At 41.2% G+C, this 19854-nt stretch overlaps 1 protein-coding gene across 1 annotated transcript in view; it reads right to left on the bottom strand.

Moving 5' to 3' along the window:
• cdh13 (cadherin 13, H-cadherin (heart)) overlaps positions 1-19854 on the bottom strand; it is a 1084899-nt gene that overhangs the window by 301000 nt on the left and 764045 nt on the right. The window contains exon 7 of the mRNA XM_068049165.1: positions 17962-18140. Within this exon, the coding sequence (XP_067905266.1) occupies positions 17962-18140 (179 nt within the window). The remainder of the gene's footprint in view (positions 1-17961; positions 18141-19854) is intronic.

The following is a 19854-nucleotide window of genomic DNA, read 5'->3' on the forward strand; positions in this document are numbered from 1 at the left end:
CAGGTCAGAAATCGGGCACTGGGATTGTGATGCACGATTAACTCATGAGGTAACAAAGGTATGGATGAAGGTTTCAGCAGCACATGAGCTGAGGCAGGGACGGAATCAGGGGATGTTTCGGAAGTGGAAGCAGGCAGTCTTAATGATGCTGGGGATATACAGTCGGTAGCTCATCTCAGGGTCAAATGTGACATCAAGGCTGCGAACAGTCTGGTTCAGCTTCAGGCAGTTGCCAGGGAGAGGGATGAGGTCAGTAGCTAGGGAATGCAGTTTGTGGTCGGGACTGAGGACAACGACTTAGGTCTTCCCAATGTTTAATGGGAGAAAATTTCTGCTCATCCAGTACTGGATGTCGGATAAGCAGTCTGATAACTAAGCAACAGTGGAGGAGTCACAAGAGGTGGTGGCGAGGTAGAGGTGTGTCATCAGTGTTCATGTGAAAACTAATGATGTGATTTTTGGATGATGCTGCCGCCAAGCTGCAACACGTAGATGAGAAATGGGATGGGTAGATCCTTCGGGAACACCAGAGTTAATGGTGAGGGAACAGAAGCCATTGCAGGTGATTCTCTGGCTATGATTATATAAGAATGGAACCAGGTGAGAGCAGCCCCCCCCCACCCCCTCCCCCCAGCTGGATGACAATGGTGTGGGCAAAGGCTGTGGACAGGTCAAGAAGGATGAGGATGTATAGTTTAGCTTTGTTACAGTCACATAAAATGTAATTTGAGACTTTGGTAAAAGCAGTTTCAAAACTGTGGCAGGGATAATAACCTGATTGGAGGGATTCAAATATGGAGTTCCAGGAAGAATGGGTACAGATTTGGGAAGTGACAACATGTTAAAGTCCTGGCAACATCCTCGTAAATCTCCTCTGTACCCTCTCTAGTGAAAGATGTGATTGCACTGGAGAGGGTGCAGAGGAGATTCGCCAGGATGTTGCCTGGGCTGGAGCATTTCAGCTAAGAAGACTGGATGGGCTAGGGTTGTTTTCCTTGGAGCAGAGAAGGCTGATGTGGGATCTGATTGAGGTGTACAAAATTATGAGGAGCACAGATAGGGTAGATTGGAAGAAATGTTTTCCCTTCGCGGAGGTGTAAATAACCAGGGGGCATAGACTTAAGGTAAGGGGCAGGAAGTTTAGAGGGGATTTGTGGAAAAAAATTTCACCCGGAGGGTGGTTAGAATCTGGAATACACTGCCTGAAGGGGTGGTAGATGCAGGAAGTATTTAGATGAGCACCTGAAATGCCACAGCATACAAGGCTAAGGGCCAAGTGCTGTAAAATGGGATTAGAATAGATAGGTGCTTGATGGCCTGCATGGATATAATGGGCTGAAGGGCCTGTTTCTGTGCTGTATAACTCTATGACAGACATGATGGGCCAAGTGGCCTCTTTCCGTGCCTTAAAATTTCTATGATTCTAAAGCATCCACTATTTCTGCAGCAATCTCTTTCAGAACCCTCGAGTGTAGGCCATCAGGTTTTGTCAGATTTTAGTCCCTTAAGTTTCTCCAATACCTTTTCTCTGCTGATATTCATTTCCTTAATGTATTCACTCTTTTTAGCCCCTAGGTTACCATCCATTTCTGGTATGAAACTTGTGTCTTCTACTGTGAAGACAGACACAAAATATTTGTTCAATGCCTCCGCCATTCCACCTTCTCCATCATAATTTCTCCTGTCTCTGCTTTGAAGGGACCAAAGTTTTCTTTAGCTACTCGCTTTCTTTTTTTATATACATGTAAAATATCTTACAATCTGGTTTTATATTACTGGCTAGTTTACTTTCCTTTTGTTTTGTTGGCCCTTTGCTGTTTTCTAAAACACTCCCAATCCTCAGACTTGCTCAGCTTTAGCTCAGATACTGGCATTGAACATACTTTAGAGGGTAGGTTAGAGGCAGGACCTGAATGTGGTGATTCATGGAGCATGAGTAGGCTGCAGCCAGGCAGGGGGAAAGCATAGTGTGGGTTCTAGTTCACTAGAGGATGAGGTCACACTAGGGTTCAGTTGCAGAGGACTCAGATGAAGACATCGATGGGGGTGGCGTACAGGAGAAAGGCTGATGGGAATGCTTGATGCATTGCCAGGCCTGCCAGAAAGCCTGATATCACTGTCAAGGAGCATGAAGGAGTCCAGCTCCACAATGGCAAAGGACTTCGTGCAGAGCTTGGTGCCCATCCTTTGCAGCATGGAAGTGGTGGCCAATTCCATGAGAACACTTCTGGACCCAACCTTGATGCAACGTCTGATGGTCAATGTCTCAGCTTCCATTGCAATACAAGCAGAGGCCACCGAAATGTCTCAGTGCTGCAGTGGAAGCTTAGATTGAGGTCATGAAATCTCAGCTAGTTGTCATGCAAGCCCAGCTTTGTGCCTTGCAGGCTCAAATTGCTGTCATCATGGTTGCGGATGCTAGGTCTCAAAGGCACTTTCAGGGTCTCACTGCAGTCCAGCCAGCTCTCCTCCAATGGATTTGAATTGCTGAGGCGTGGTCCTGGGGCAGTGACAGTGGCTCCATGGAGTACAAACTTGATGTCCTCTCACCATTGCCACTACACCAGTGTTATGCTGTTGCCCATCAGCCAGCCAGCCCAGAATGCTGCTGCCCATCCCGAGGTGGTGCAATCCAATGCTGGACTTTCCAGGCCCAGCTCGCTTGATCGGCATCCCAGCCACTACCTTAAACATTCACTCTCTCCATCACTGGTACATAGTGGCAGCAGTATGTACCATATACAAGATGCACTGCAGCAACTTGCCAAGATACCTTTGACAGCACCCGTGACCTCTACCACCTAGAAGGACAAGGGCAGCAGATGCATGGGAACACCACCATTTGCAAGTTTCCCTCCAAGCCACACATCATCCTGACTTGGAACTATATCACTGTTCCTTCACTGTTGCTGGGTCAAAATCCTGGAACTCCCTCCCTAACAGCACTGTAGGTGTACCTGCACCTCAAGGACTGCAGTGGTTCAACAGAAGGCAGCTAACCACCACCTTCTCAAGGGCAATTAGGAATGGGCAACGATGCTCACATTTCACGAATGAATAAAAAAAAACACAAAGCTTTTGTAAGTGGAACATAAGACAAGCGCCCACCCCCCCATCCCCCCGCAGACCCCCAGTGTAAAAACCACTGCATAAAGTGCAGATGTTAATAAGTTAACTGTATTTGTTAAATTTAGAGATGATTTACTGGCTCTGCAGAATCTGAATCGAACCAGTTTAAATCTGCCAAAGCTTAATTGAAGCAAGATGTTACAGTGGAAGTTCCACTATATTAAAAAAAATGGAAACGTGGGAGTGGGGCATTTGTCCTTCGTACCTCTGGAGCAGGGACATTAAAAGTCAGCAAGTGCTTCCCAATTACTCCTGCTAGGAAATGCATGTGTATGAATGTGAAGTGACAGAAATATATGGCTTGACTGATCACCCCCTGCCGCTAACTCTGTCTAGACTCTCACATGAAAAATGGCTATTTGAAGCAGGCACTGAAAGTCTGTTCCTGCCTGTGTCCCAGCATAAGTGAGAAGGGGGAGGGGAGAGAATTGAGCAATAATCATAAATGGGAAAGTAAAAGTATTTCCCAAGTCTAGCTAAAGGTATCCTGATCCAGACATAGAATCTTTTGCACCAAAAAGCTTCACATTCATTGCTGCTTTACATAATCTCATTAATACTATGGCTACAAGAGCAGGTCCGAGCCTAGGTATTTTGCAGCAAGTAACTCACCTCCTGACTCCTCAAAAACTTTCCACCATCCACAAAGCACAAGTCAGAAGTGTGCTGGAATATTCAGGAGGAGTGCAACTCCAACACTCAAGAAGTTCTACACCATTCAGGACAAAGCTACTCACTTGATTGGCATCCCATCCACCCACTTTAAACATTCATTCCCTCTACCACCAGCGCTCAGTGGCAATCGTATATATGATCTACAAGATGCACTGCAACAACGTGCCAAGACTCTTTGACAGCTCCTTCCAAACCTGCAACCTCTACCAGGTAGAAGAACAAAGGCAGCGGGTCCATGGGAACACCACTACTTGCAAGTTCAACACACACACCATCCTAACTTGAAACCGTATTGCTTCTCCTTCACTGTCACTGAGTCAAAATCCAGGAATTCCCTCCCAAACAGCACTGTGGGTGCACCCATACCACATGGATTGCAGTGGTTCAAGAAGGAGGCTCGCCACCACTTTTTCAAGGGCAATTAGGCATGGGCAATAAATGCATCGCAATAAATGCCGGTGATGTCCATATTTTATGAATGAATAAAAAATAATCAATTATGATCATGGAATCGTAGAATGGTACAGCACAGAAGGAGGTCATTCGGCCCATCAAGTCTGCACAATTCCTGATCCAAGTATTCTGTTTAAATACAAGGGGGGGGGGGGGGGGGTGGCAAGTTTCATTTAAAGAAAACCAGGATTAGTGGAACACAAGAGACCAAAAAATGGTTGATTTGCTAGTTGTACTGTGCGGTCCCTTTAAAATAGGGAATGTTGCATGTGGCAGACTGTCTATTTCCTATGTGGAACATTGCAGATTGCTGCAAGGCCGTGCACCCATGCAGCTTAGAGGGAACATTGGTTAGTAGCCTTATTGTCCTGGCACCACAATGATTTGTCCTTTGCCATTTTGAAAGGGATCCATCACTTGGCGGTCAATGCGCTGCCAAATGGTTAGGTTTGACTTTGGCCTGTCTTAATATGATGAGCTGCATCAGGTCAACTGTTTGGCGTTCTGTAGCTTGCTGGTTCAATGTAGGCGAGATTGGAACCTCAAAATCGTGGCCACTATGCCACTGCGATGGCCAGCTGGGCTGGCACACTTCATCAATTGGCCACCTAAACGCCAGAAATGAACCACGGACTGGATTTTACCAGCCCTCTAGGGAAGTGCTGGAAGGCGGGTTGGGGCATAAAATAGCGAGGGAAAGTGGGAGGTGGAGTACCTGTCACCCTCCCGATGCCATGGAATTTTATCAGAGGCGGGGAAGGTCGAGGACGGCCTTCCTGCCCAGAGGCCAATTGAGGGCCACTTAAGGGCCTCTTCTTGCCACTGCTGGTATTTTACCAGCGGCGGGGGGGGGGGGGTTGGGGAGACCCACTGCCACGTTGTGTGGCCTCCCTGTGGACTCAGTGGTCGTAGGGGGTAGGGTGGTGGTGGTGGCCTTCCTGATCAGGCACTCTGTGGCCCACGGAGGGCCGCCCCCTTGGAAAGACCCCCTCCGTCCCTGCCTCCAACTGACACCTCCCACCCCACCCCCATTGGAGCCTGCCTGACTATCCCCAGTGAGCCTCACAAACTTACCTTGATTCCGGGGCCTCATCCATGCTGGCTGGTCTGGGCTATGATTGGCCGGTAGCTCTTGGAGGTGGGAGTTCTGCCCTTAAAGAGGCCAAAGCCCCAACAGCAGGCAGTTAACTGTCTGATTGACATTGAATTCTATCGGGGCTTCTGAAAATGGCCGGTGTGGGGGTTGCCCCCAACTTTCTGGCCCAGCGTCAGGACCCCCTCCAAGGGGACAAAATCCAGCCCCATAAGTTCTTCACTGAAAAATAAAAATAATGCTAAATTAGGTAGTCTATCGTATAGACAACTAACTCTAAAATCTCACTGCCAAATTTCACAGAAGACATTCATTAATTTTGCATAAAATCGATATTCTTTGTGTTTCCTTTTTGTTGCATTGCTGAATCAATGATCAAATAACAATTTTCTGTAGGTGAAAACACTTTCGAATGTAAAGTGCTTGCTTCTTTATGTATCGCATGGATAATACTTGTTAATTAACTCCTCCTTGTGAAAATGAATCTCTCACCAAAAGGCTTGTCCCTGAAGCACTCAGAAAACTGATGTACCACAAGAGAAAAAGCACTCAACAACTTTTGTCAGCCATGGGCAGCATCATTACTTCCATTTCTGGAGGCAAATGTGTAGTCATGATTAATTTCCCAAAACAGCTCCGGTCAAGTTTTGCTGTGTTCATAAAGCACCGAGAGCAAACCTCAGCTAGTACTGCTTTAGGAAATGAATCATAGCTACCAGCTTGCATCTAAAACTAAAATGCATGTCAAATTACCAGACAGATGTGCCTTCTGATGATACTCTGATTTAAGTTAGCTGAACGTGTACATACTCAGAAAATACTGTTCGGGAGAGAGCTGACAGACTTATCCTTTGGATCTAAGTATAATCCTGATATGAGCAAAGTACTTGCATAGTATTACCAACACAGAAATAGGCCATTTGACCCAACTGGTCTATGCTGTTGTTTATATTCCACACGAGCCTCCTCCCATCCTACCTTAGCTAACCTTATCAGAATATCTCTCTATTCCTTTCTCCTCAGGTACTTATCAAGTTTTCACTTAAAATGCAACTATGATATTTGCCTCAACTACTTCATATGGTAGCAAGTTCCACATTCGAACTACTTGCTTTATAGGTTTATCCTGAATTCCTTATTAGATTTATTAGTATATGATCTTTTGTTTTGGACTCCACACAAGTGGAAGCATTTTCTCTGCATGAATTCCTTCATAATTTTGAAAATCTCTAAGGTCAATCCCTCAACTTAATCTTTTGTAGAGATATAGGGCACATTAGTTATGCATTTATTGGCATCCAGCATCAGTCCCATTGTATCAATGGATAGTTTGATAGCCCCAATATTTTCTTGCAACATATGAACATACGAATTAGAAGCAGGAGTAAGCCAGTCAACCCCTCGAGCCTGCTCCGTCATTCGATAAGGCAATGGCTGAACTGATTACTCCACATTTCCACCTTCCATCCCCTTGCTTATCAAGAATCTATCTACCTCTGCCTTAAAAATATTCAATGACTCCGCTTCCACTGCCTTTTGAGGAAGAGAATTCCAAAGACTCACGATCCTCTGAGAGAAAATATTTCACCACATTGTCTTAAATGGGCAACCCCTTATTTTTAAACAGTGACCCCTTGTTCGGGATTCTCCCACAAGTCGAAACATTCTTTCCACATCCACCCTGTCAAGACCCCTCAGGACCTTATATGTTTCAAGTCGCCTCTTACTCTTCTAAATTCCAGCGGATAGATGCCTAGCCTGTCCAATCTTTCCTCATAAGACGGCCCACCCATTCCAGGTATTAATCTAGTAAACCTTCTCTGTATTGCCTCTGACGCATTTACATCCTTCCCTAACAAAGGAGACCAGTACTGTACAAAGTATTCAAGATGTGGTCTCACCAATACCCTGTATAGCTGAAGCATAACCTCTCTACTTTTATATTCAATTCCTCTTGCGATAACCGATAACATTCTATTAGCTTTCCTAATTACGTGCTGTACCTGCACACTAACTTTTTGTGATTCATGCACTAGGACACCCAGATCCCTCTGCATCTCAGAGCTCTGCAGTCTCTCACCATTTAGATAATATGCTTCTTTTTTATTCTACCTGCCAAAATGGACAATTTCCCACATTATACTCCATTTGCCAGGTCTTTGCCCACTCACTTAACCTATCTATATCCCTTTGTAGCCTCCTCATGTCCTCTTCACAAGTTACTTTCCTACCTATCTTTGTGTCATCAGCAAATTTAGCAACCATACCTTCGGTCCCTTCTTCCAAGTCATTTATATAAATTGTAAAAAGTTGAGGCCCTAGCACAGATCCCTGTGGTACATCATTTGTTACATCTTGCCAACCAGAAAATGACCCATTTATGCCTACTCTCTGTTTCCTGTTAGCTAATCAATCTTCTATCCAAGCCAATATGTTACCCCCGACACCATGAGCTTTTATTTTCTGCAATAACCTTTGATGTGGCACCTTATTGAATGCCTTCTGGAAGTCGAAGTACAATACATCCCCTTTATCTACAGAACATGTAGTTCCCTCAAAGATCTAAGAACATAACAATTCCTCTGGTTGCCTTACATAGCAGAATTGTGAACAAGTTTGGAAAATATATCCATCTCTTTATTTACTGATGAAACTGTAAACATATCGCTATAAATAGCAACCAGATGAATTATCCCCAGGACAGGTGAGTTCAATGTGGATCATAGCATTTGCCAGAATTTGTATGACCATTACATTTTGAAAACTTAAAAAATTGGATCTATATTTTATCTTTGAAACCATTCAAAAATATATTCATTAATAAAGACGCATGGTGACTGGCACCATGTGATGAATCTCCCATCCTTTCAGACCCCAAGCCTATTCTTTTTATTTCATTTTAGAAAACATTTTTGCAAGAAGATCTAGCCCCTTCAATAAAAGGCAAGTGTTTACCGGTTTTCTGCTACCATTAAATCTAATGATACTGTGTATTGATTTTTTTGTTCTTAAGGACTCAGGAAGACAATTTCTGTACAGCAAATAACCTGAATGCACTCCCAACAGTTGTAGTTCTTATGAAGAGAAGAGCTAGCTTTCTTTGAGGTGCAGCTTGTGTGTCAGTCTTCCTGCCATCCATGTTAGGAGTTGGGACATGTCTTACATCCTTCTTCTAAACTAAATGTTCAATTTAAAGAAAGTAGCATGCACAACTAAACCAACTGCCTGTCTTTGTTTTTAATTGCTGCAATAGTTCAAACCCTGCCACATAGCAGATAAACTCCAGTTCCTGCAACACGTCAAATCAAGTTGCATCACCACAGATATTGATTGACTTCTGGAAGATTATTTTCCTATTTCTTCATTAATGGTTCCTATAAAGCAAGACTTTGTCGCCACCTTTGATACAACTTATATTCATGTAGTGCCTTTAACATAACAAAATGTCCCATGGCACTTTGCAGGAGCATTATAAAGCAAACTTAGACAGTGAGCCACATAATTAGATATTAAGGCAGATGGCCAAAAGCTTGGTCAAAGAGGTAAGTTTTGAGGAACGTCTTAAATGAAGAAAGAGCGGTAGAGAACCTTAGGGAGGAAATTCCAGAGCATAGGGCCTAGGCACCTGAATGCTCGGCCACCAGTGTTGGTGATGAAAATTGGGGATGCTCATGAGGACAGAATTAAATGAGCACAGATATGTCAGAGGGTTGTGGGGTTGGAGGAGATTAGAGAGGTAGGGAGGGGTGAAGCCATGGAAACAAGGGTGGGAACTTTACCTTTGATATCGACTGACACAAGTGTAAGTATTTTTCAATACTGAAAAATTATCAGCCCAGATATATAAAACCTATGCCTTGAGCTTCCCCTGTGCGATATTAGCAATGGGACCATTAACAGATATGTATGAAATTCCTCTGTCTGCACTTTAACAAATGTATTAATATGTTTAAAATAAATGGGCTATTGCTTTGAAACAGGGGACATTGGAGTCTGCAAGGAACATATTATCAGACAGCACCAATCTCAAAGCACTAGAGTGTTTAACTCAGTTTTGACCATAACAGAGCAAGTGGAAGTTTTGAGGCTGCAATTACTGCATTTCTGAACTCATGTTTCAACAATAAACTTATCTTTTCCATAAAGCCCTGCATCTGACTTGCTTTTTTTCTTTGAAAATTTCTTTGAGCCAAATTTCAACATTCAAAGCACAAATGTTCATTATGATTTGTAGAAACAGGATTTTTACATAACAGTCTTTTCATTTTGCTTTCATGACTCTTTAACTCTATGAACTGGTACAGTAGAGATGGAAGAAGTAGGCTCTGCCCTTGCAGATTCTTAAGTAGACGTTGTAGCTTTCATGTGATTCAAGATCAGGATGAACACTGGGAGCCAGAGTGAAACAAAGGCCCAGCATCAAATTAGTCTTAGCAATGACAGCATGAGCAGCTTTTTCAAAGGTTGTATACTGATCATTAGCAGTGCTTTCACACTTCGAGAAGCAGACCCCATGTGATTGTGCTTTTTTCTTTAGCTTCTTTTGGCAATAACAGCAAACTCCTTACAAGCAGGCTACATTTGTTAAAAATTCATCAGAAATTACTGAAAACGAGCAAGAAAGGAGATCAGAACATGCCGGGGATACAACACCGGCAATCATTCAAGAAAGAGAAAGATAGCCTAACATTTTAGATGGGGCTCTTCATCAGAACCATCCTAAATACTGATAAAGGACTCCAAACTAAAACGTTAACCTACTGCTTCTCATTTCAAATGTTCGCTTTCTGATGTGCATTCCCAGCATTTTGTATACGATTTCCAGCATTTGCCATTCTTATCATCGTTATTCAATCATAAATAACCAGATTTCATTCCATCAGATCTTTGCTCAATACCACCTCCAACCCAGAGTTCCGAGGCAACCAAAGTTAAAAGGAAATCATTTTGTTATGATACTAAAAATACCTAAAACTTTAAAAATATATATGCTATTAGTAATTTCTTAAAAAATATATATGCTATTAGTAACTTCTTTATAAAGCCAACCTTTTCTATGAATCATTACGGTTTTTCCATATTTATTTTTTTCATTCAATGCATCTGACAACAGAAGATACATGTGCTGAAAAGAATATTATGCTTACAGCCCATTTCAGATCTCACACACACACACACACACACACGACTGAATTCGAACAGGTCATTTCCTCCCACACAAATATCATACAACCTGTGATTCATTGTTTTCAAAACAAAACTTACCCAGCAGCATCCAACAAGATGCAATGAGTAACTCACAATAACAAAGAGAAACTAAAAAGGAGCAGTTAATGAGAGTAGGGAGCCACCAAAAGTTAAATTGTAGCCATTGGGTTTACATTATATGTAATAAGAGGTATAAACTCAGGATTTGTAGTGGAAGCACAGAGTGGGAGGGATCATAAGGAGTTTTATCATACAAAGGGTTATTAGGATATGGAATGCTTTAGTGCCTGTAGCTCTGAAGCCAAATCAATCACATCTAACAGGGAATAGATAATTACAGTCCCCACCGTTTCTGGCAGGTGCATTGGTGCTAACACAATTTTCATGCTATAGGCAGTGGCCTAGAGATGGAATACTCTCCACTTGCCTGGATGGATGCTGCTCCAACAACACTCAAGAAGGTCGACACCATACAGGACAAAGCAACCCACTCGATTGGCACACCATCCACAAACACTCACTCCCTGCACCACTGATGAACCGTGGCAGCAGTGTATACCATCTACAAGATGTACTGCAGCAATGCACCAAGGCTCCTTAGACAGCACCTTCGAAACCCATGACCTCTACCAACTAGAAGGACAAGGGCAGCAAATGCATGGGAACACCACCACCTGCAAGCTTCCCTCCAAGTCACACACCATCCTGACTTGGAACTATATCGCTGTTCCTTCGCTGTCACAGGGTCAAAATCCTGAAACTCCCTTCCTAACAGCACTGTAAGTGTACCTACCCCACACGGACTGCAGTGGTTAAAGAAGGCAGCTCACCACCACCTTCTCAAGGCAAATTAGGGATGGGCAATAAATGCTGGCCTAGCTAGCAACACCCATAACCCAGGAACGAATGAAAAAAAAAATGTGACGCAGGACCATGTCATAATCTGACACTTGCAAATTTGCCATTGCAGCACAGGTGCCTTTTTCTGGTCAAGGATATGTTAAACTTGGTTCATTGCAATGATATGAATGTAGATTCATTAAAGGAGTCTAGGTATGAACTTGACTTATGGCTGTCAGTGTCCCATCACAAGGAACCATAACTGCAAAGGTCAGGATGCATTCATGGAATTGGAGCCTAATGAACGAGAGATTGAGAACTCTTTATCTTTGAAGACAGTGCTGTGCATTGAAGGGAATTGCACTTTAATAAGGTACAAACAGCTGCTTGGACTGCCAGAAATAATAAACGTGCTTAATGTGTTCAAGCAACACCTTTGTAATTGATGCCAATGATAATGGCAAAATGTTAGCGCTATTTGCCTCATTATAGGTGGCTGTCTAGGACAAACAAGGACAGTAGTGGGGACTATGTTAAATGATATGAAGAGCAAGGGACTGAAATTACAATAGATAGCACTAGCACAGGTATAATGAGATATATACTGAATTCTCCATGCTTCTATGTAAGCAATTTAATTTACAATTAATTCACAGAGGGTCAAAACTGATGATATTTTGAAAGACAATTGATAAAACTCAGCACAGCAACTAATGATCTGGTGAAGAGATTTCACATTATTCCCTAGAAATTCAAAAGGACTGACACTAGTTTCCATTATTTGCAGTTAATATTTACTTCAGAAATACCCAATGCTTAGATCCTTCAAAGTCAAGGGATTGTGTCCAAAGAATCCCCAACATGATACCACTAATAGCTGTCAGACCCAATCTACTCAGGTTGAACACAAACTAAGATCTTATAAATGAAAGACAATCTTGAAACATATTGCACTACCCAGGACCCACAAGATCATTCCTTTGAAAACTACAACAACATTTCTGAACTTAAAATGGGATGCAACAAAGCCTACTAGTAACAATTGATATTTTCTACTTCGTAAATTGCAATTCCATTAACTCCCATGTTAATTTTCTGCATTATAAAATCAAGTTCCTAAGTTGGTTACCTGAAGTCAAGTGACAGCATTTTTGTAAGCATCGTTTTCTTATGGCCTTCATCTCAGTCAAATACTTGGCTTTACATTTAACCTCTTCCAATCAACTTGGCCAAACGCTGTTGTGCTCTCCAGCGGTCACCAATGAGTTTACTCTTTAAGTAACAGCCCATCCAATTTCACACATTTACAAATTAAAAACTGATCTCATTTCACAATTATATAACCACAAATGTCATCTTATATTTCATAACAGCAGCGGTCAAATTTATTAGATAAACCAGCAAACACAAAAGGAATAAAAGTAAAAGGTCAAAATTTGGTTAAAAGTAATTAATTCTTTAAAACTATTAACCACATGCAAAAGTAAAATAGATTAAAATGTAATGAACTATACCCAAAAAAGGATTTGTGTGGAAAATATAGTAAATCAGCTTGTAGTAATTGGTTTGTGGACAATAATTAAGTGATAAATTCTAGTAATGAGGTAGTGTATGAGACACTGCAGTTTTAATATGCTGGATAAATAAATACCAGGATCCAATGATTACAAATTTATATAGCATGTTGAGATTGCAATGCTGCATGCAGTAGTTCAATACTAAATATAGTGCTGTACATCTCTTGTTAAACTGGAAGATACAGGAAGCAATAACTCCACAGATCACTGCCAACACCAGTAATCATTCACACACTGAGCACTTCCCTGGGTTTTTATTCCTAACATCTTTACTTCTACTGTGACTACTATTTACAGGGCTGGGCAGCTCTGTACATCTCTGCATCCATTCATTTGTTCCACTGTCGAGAAGAGCAGACAAACTAGAGTGATGCAAGCCTGATGTCTTCTTGTCAGCTACAGTGCATTGTAGGGAGGTCAGTGGCTATAACCGCTTTAGTGATTGATTACTAGTTGGCACTTGCATTCTCTTTGGTGAATATCAATGGTAGGACTGAGCAGGTTTTTGGTAAATGTAAAAATGGGCAATTTGACCTTGCAATGTAGGAGAATGTAGAAAGCCCCTTTCCCTCCTTTGAAGCCCTCCTTAATTAAATAAGTTGCTTTTCCACTCAATTCTACTTTGATCATTATCTTGAATTCACTTTTTGCAGTTTTAATGTAAAATTATACAATATCTGTGGAAAAATGATCAATTAGAAACACAAATTATTTCATTCTATTTTGCTTCTCAAATCTAGGCAAAACAAGAACTTATATATCGCCTTTAACATAGCAAAATGTCCCAAGATGTTTGAATATATTAGTTTTCAATCAAATTAGTTAAAACTTTAATTCAAACAATTCAGAGCGGACACTAGCCCCAATCAACCATGCATCCTTTAGTTATAGTCTCATTTTGTCAATTGCTCGATATATATAAGATCAAGTAGGATGAGGATCAGAGTACAACGGATACTTACTTTAAAAAAAATCTCCAGTTTGCTGATTTTCCTTCCTATATCACATAATAAAACCATAGCCTTATTTTGCTAATTCAAAGGCCTTTTGAGGCATTTCACTTTAAGGTAACATAGAATTGCAGAAGTCTATGACACTGCTAAGTGCCGAGGAGTATTCATTGATGGTAGTATGAATCTGCTCTATAGCTGTGTGCATAGTAGTTCCCTATGTTTTAACGTGAATTCTCTACGCATAGTCACAATGTTGTAGTCTGTTGATCAGGCCTATTTATACCAATTCCTCATAGTGAGGTACTTACACAGACTAGATTTTACCAGAGAATCCCCAGTAGATTTGTTAATAGTAATTTGGGTAATACCCTGTTAACAGTTATATTATTATACTATGTAACTGATTGTATATTCTTATGCTGCTAAAATGGAACTATATTTAAACTGGATTATTCCATTAAGGTCAGAAATTTTGTTACTGAAGTTAAACCACTGTCCATTCAAGAGACTTTGCGGATTAGAATATGTTTGCTAATTTCAGATTGCATCGGAGAAGCACCAAAAATTTTAATATTGACTTGTTTCTCTAACAAAGTGTTGCATCTAGAATGCATTGTCTATTTGGGACAATTCTATGTATTTGGCCGTACCATTTTACTAGCAGATCTTCCATGGTGCTGCTCATGATATGAAGAGAATGCTCTAATTTATAAGATGAGAAACATTGTACCATACAAAATTTAAGTGTTCGCGCCTTAAAGGCCACAAATTATAGTAGCTGTTAAGTGGACACTGCTCGAGTTCATTCAATTGTCAACTGAATCAACTCAACCAGTGTTTACATAATGACAAGGCTTTAAGAATATGCAGACATTCTGGTTCTGGTAGTTCGTCTTCTTGGAGAGTTGTATTGTTTTTGCTATACTTTTATTCGAAATTTTAACACAGAAAATTGAGTGTGATGTTTGAATTGTGACAGAGACATGGAATGGACAGAAAATGTGTGCTAAATGCTGTTTTTTTTTTAAAAAACTCCCCTTATATCCTGTCAGGGCTGGGTTTTAAAATATTTAACAGTGTGAGGAGATTAAAACTGTCGGGTTCTGTTCTCCTACAACCTCTAATGATTTCCAAGCCGTCACTTGTGGCAGTGACAAACACAATATGGTCATTAACGAGGGAAAACCTGGCCAACGAGAGCTGATTAATCTCAGAGCAAAAGATCTCAGCTGGATTCAGAATAAATTGGAGAAGATAAAGCAGATTTTTCTACTCCTGCACCTGGGTGTATTTGATTTTTGGACACAGCAAATACAGGAACATTAGATTGGGAGGGCTTTATGCTCCTAACTGAGCCCAATTTTTGTTGGTTAATTTAAATGAATGGAAAATCAGACAGACTCCATTACAGGTATGTGCTTGCCCCACACAATTATCCTGTATTAGATCCGCACGTAGGAAGATGAAAACGTGCTCCACCGCTTTTGGGTGTATTTAAAGATAGTGGAAGAGGATTAATGTTTCCAATGGCTGAGGGTCAATTAGCAAAGGGAACAGATTTAAAGTGATCGGCTAAAGAACCAGAGGCAATATGATGGAAAACTTCTTTATGCAACATCTGGTTAGAATTTGGAATGCACTGCCTGAAAAAGTGTTATGGAAACATATTTAATAGTAACTTTCAATGGTGAATTGGATAAATATTTTGAGAAAATAATTGCAGGGATATGGGAAAAGAAAAGGATTGGGACTAATTGGATTGCTTTTCGAAAGAGCCAATGTAGACTCAATGAGCTGAAAAGCCTCCTTCTGTGCTGTACTATTGCAAGATTCCAGGTATGTATACAAGATACATTTCTTTGTACATATACTGTACAATGGCTGGACACATGCAAAAATGTGCCCCTCTACACATAGGCACTTCCGATCCTAATTAATCTAAATCTGGAGCAGTCCAAATTGGACAACTTTAGATCTTTCTAAATATAAGACTGAGATTCAGTTAGAGTGATAACCATAGTGTATTACATAAAGAAAAACAGAGATTATGGTAGAGTAAAGCATGATCCAACTATGATGCATTTCATCAGCTCATTGTAAAATGTGATGTGGGTTCCTGTAGTCAACTATGGGGAACTCATCCAACATCAACACATTGAATGGTTCCTGTTCCCTGTCTGGTATATTAGTTTTTAATTGATTTCACTGTTATGCAAAAAATATGCTCGCACACAAATAGAGATATTAAGCACTAATGAACAATTTAGTAGTATTTTGTATTATAAATGTAGTATGTATAGCTGATGTCCCATTTACTGTTTGTCATTATGATCTGGTTTACGGAAATAAAAACCATATCGATAAAAATATTTGACATCTTTGAAATGTATGTCTTGTAGAAATTTGTGGACTACTGAAGCTGAATTAATGAATCAGTACATCTTTCTTCAAATTAAACTAGCTATGCTGTGACAATTGTATTGATGATTTCAATGTTTTAGAATAATTTAGTGAATTCATTAATATTTTGGAATGTGACACATTTATCTTGCTGCAAACGTCCTCCAGCAAACGTTACTTGTTACTTTATAAACATTGGGTTGCAAATTGCCTTTGCATAATGCTAGGTACCATCTCTAAGACAGTCTTTAAGAGCCATATAAAACGGTCATACGGAAAGGATTTAATATGATTCCTCTGCAAGTAAGGGAGTAAAATCTGACCTCCATATCGGGGACCATGGTGTTTAAACAGTATTACAGTGCCTGGGTAGAACACTAAGTAAATGCCCTTTATTTGTTGGAATGTCTTAATTTGTATGCCAAAATTTGGACTGTTTCTTTTTTAATAACAGAGATCAGTTTTAATAGGAACCAAAAACAGAAACAATGAGGAATGGGAAATAGGATCTCAAGTGGTAGATCACAATAACAACTTTCATTTTTATAGCACTTTTAAAATAGAAAAAAAATTTCCAAAGCAGTTCAGAGGCATAATCAAAGAAATGGCTCCCAAGTCAAAGAAGAATAGGTTTGAAGGGGCAACCTAAAACTTCCCTCCTCTTGACCACTCATCCAATGTTCGATGGGTCCCCACCACGCCACCCAAAGAAGCAAGTTGGCTGCATGAGGTGACTGGGTGATGTAGGAGCGAGTGACCGAGAGGCGGATGGTGGGGGTGGGAGCAAGTGGCCCTAGAGCAGGATGGGGGTGGGGGAGGGGTGGAAGCAGGGAGTGAATGGCTGGAGAGTGGGATTGGGGGTGGGGGGGGGGGGTTGTGGGGGGGGGAGGGAAGCAAGGAGTGGGCAGCCGGAGAGCGGGATGGCATTGAAACCTTACTGAATTACGGAGGGTGCGCACCACTATCACCTTCTGATGAGACTTTCAATAATGCAACGTTTTCCTAGTATTGAACATGTCCATTGTGTGCTGCCATGGGTTGAAGTTGTTTTTCTGTAATAAATTAAGCAGCACCATCTTTAATCCTGGCAGCTGCCTGAACGTCACCGACACTGACGTTTCAGTGGAATAGGCTGCATTTTGCGCATGTGCTAGTACCGTGCCACCTAGTTGTTGCGTTGTTAGCAAACGCAGCCTTCTAATAATGTACATCATGCAGAAGTCAACTTCCTGCACCATACTATCCTCCTGGCTGAAGGAGGGCAGTATGAGGATATATAAAATCAATATTACAAAACAAATGGGAGGTTACTCTAGAGATCCAGATGATTATAAATTATAATGCTGAATTAATGTTACAATTAAACTTTTTCCAACATTACAACAACAATGGTCCAACATAAACAGTGTTATTAACAGTTATGGTTTTATGATTTTGCAGTGTTTCATGGGAATGGGCTTTGTGCTGAGTGTTTTGCTTGCTTCTTTATGACACAAAAACCTATTTGAGGATAGTCACAGAAGAAGCCTCTTAATTTCTTTAAAATGAACTGTAGCACATCCCACAGAATTCAGTTCAAAAGTGAAACAATGAACAAATGAACACAATAATCAAAGATAGACCTGTCACTCACCTCACGGTCTAGCATTGCAGGTGGCACCACCGTGACAATGTCTCCTTTCTCTGGGTCTATGTAGAACATGTTTGGAGATGGCGTCTCTGGGGTCTGTTTAGTGATGCTGTAGCGCAAAACTGCGTTGTCTGTATTGGGGTCATCTGCATCATAAGCTGTCATTCGCATTACAGTAGTTCCTATAATAAGAATTATAATAACAGATCATATCACTTCTTTAATTATTTTAAATCTGCAAGGGTGAAGATAAACGTTGGTTATTTGCTCTCCTGATATTTTCCTACCCAGCCCCGACTCAGTGTTGTGTCGTACGGTATCAGTAAATGTATTATTAATACTGAAGCCTGGGTGCAAATATCAGCAAAAGTTAAAGCTTTAGTCTGGCTTCCAAAGCCTCCAGCATCAGACATCTGTTTTCTTTTTTCTCGATAGTTTCTCATACAAGTTGCAAGATCAGAAGCTGACATCCTTGCAAATATGTGTACCCGCCTAGGCAACAATTGCTAATAAGTGATAGATTCACACAAAGTATAGGTGCTTTAATCAATCACAGTGTAAGTGATCTACAATTTACTTCCTCTATCTGCCCTTAAGTCTGAATGTTTTCTTCCATTGGCATAGCAGAATAACGAAGACCATAGTTATGTAAATACAATTACTGGACTTCAGAACCAATATGGGTAGACATAAAATGGATCCCATTTCAAGATGAACTGCACTTAACATGTAGTTTGTATGGCTTTAAGATAGCCTTTGTATTCCAGGATGGAGTTAGCTGTGGTCTACTCTACAGTATAAAGTTTAGCAGAACTGTTGGAATTTACAGTACCATTAATCCTGAGGTTTATGGGCTTTGTGCATGAAGGAATAATGAGGTCTTCCAGTACTGCTGCCATAACTTAAGGGAACAGGAAACAGAAGTAGGGGCTGTTTCTGACTCCTGAATTCTACGCCTGGGGAGTGGGAGGGGGAAACTGTCTCTCATTGTGATTTTCACAGAGGCACCCCCTTAAGTGGCCTGGAGATAGGTTCCCTGTCCATTTAGGGGTGGCAGGCAGGCTCTTGAAGCTGGAGAGTCAATCAGAGGGCTTCGAGCTTGAGAGGAGCAGCAGGCTGTGATGGCAGGTAAGTAACAGCGAGGGCGCTTCAACATGGAGGCACCCTCTCACCAACTTTTTCAAAACTTTAGGTCTGCCTGGAGCGCTGGCTCCTAGGCCTGCCTCCAGGCACCTAAACTGGTCCCCTCCAATGTGGGAAACTGGAGGCTGCCTGGAAAATTTCTGTCTGCCTCCTTTAATTGGACTGAACAAGGCTCTTAACGAGCCTATTCGGCTACCCACCACATGAAGTGGATAGCCCTGCCGGCCTCTGCTAAAATGGCATTGGAAAACAGGCATGCCAGCTGGTGCTGGTATTTTGGGTCATGTCCATCTCTGTTCTGTCCCTGACGGAGCCCGAAAATCTAGACCCTGATCATTGAGGTTTGTGGCTCTGCTCCCGATGCATTCATATAAGTTATCAATTTACACATTTGCCACAAAAAGCTGTTTTTAAAAAATTATCATATTCTGTAGTTCAACAGCGGTTGAAACAGAATCTCAAATATTTAGGAGCCGATCACTGAATTTCAGGTGAGTTTGCTGCTTCAAGCAACATAAATCATACTGGAATTGCTAAAGGTCTCTAAAAGAGAGTTGGTACCCACACCCATGCCAAGAGGAAAAGAGAACTCAGCAATGTGCTGACAGCAATGAGAAAGGCAGCTGCAGCGAAAGATTAATCTTCCAAAATTGCTACCATTAGAGTTATTTCAAAGTTTTAAAAAAAAATTGAGGTTTTGATGTGGAAACAAGCAAATGATCAAGACTAGTTATTGTGGCTTTATTGGAAAGA

This window comes from Heterodontus francisci, chromosome 17 (genome assembly GCF_036365525.1).
Source record: "Heterodontus francisci isolate sHetFra1 chromosome 17, sHetFra1.hap1, whole genome shotgun sequence".
Lineage (NCBI taxonomy): Eukaryota > Metazoa > Chordata > Chondrichthyes > Heterodontiformes > Heterodontidae > Heterodontus > Heterodontus francisci.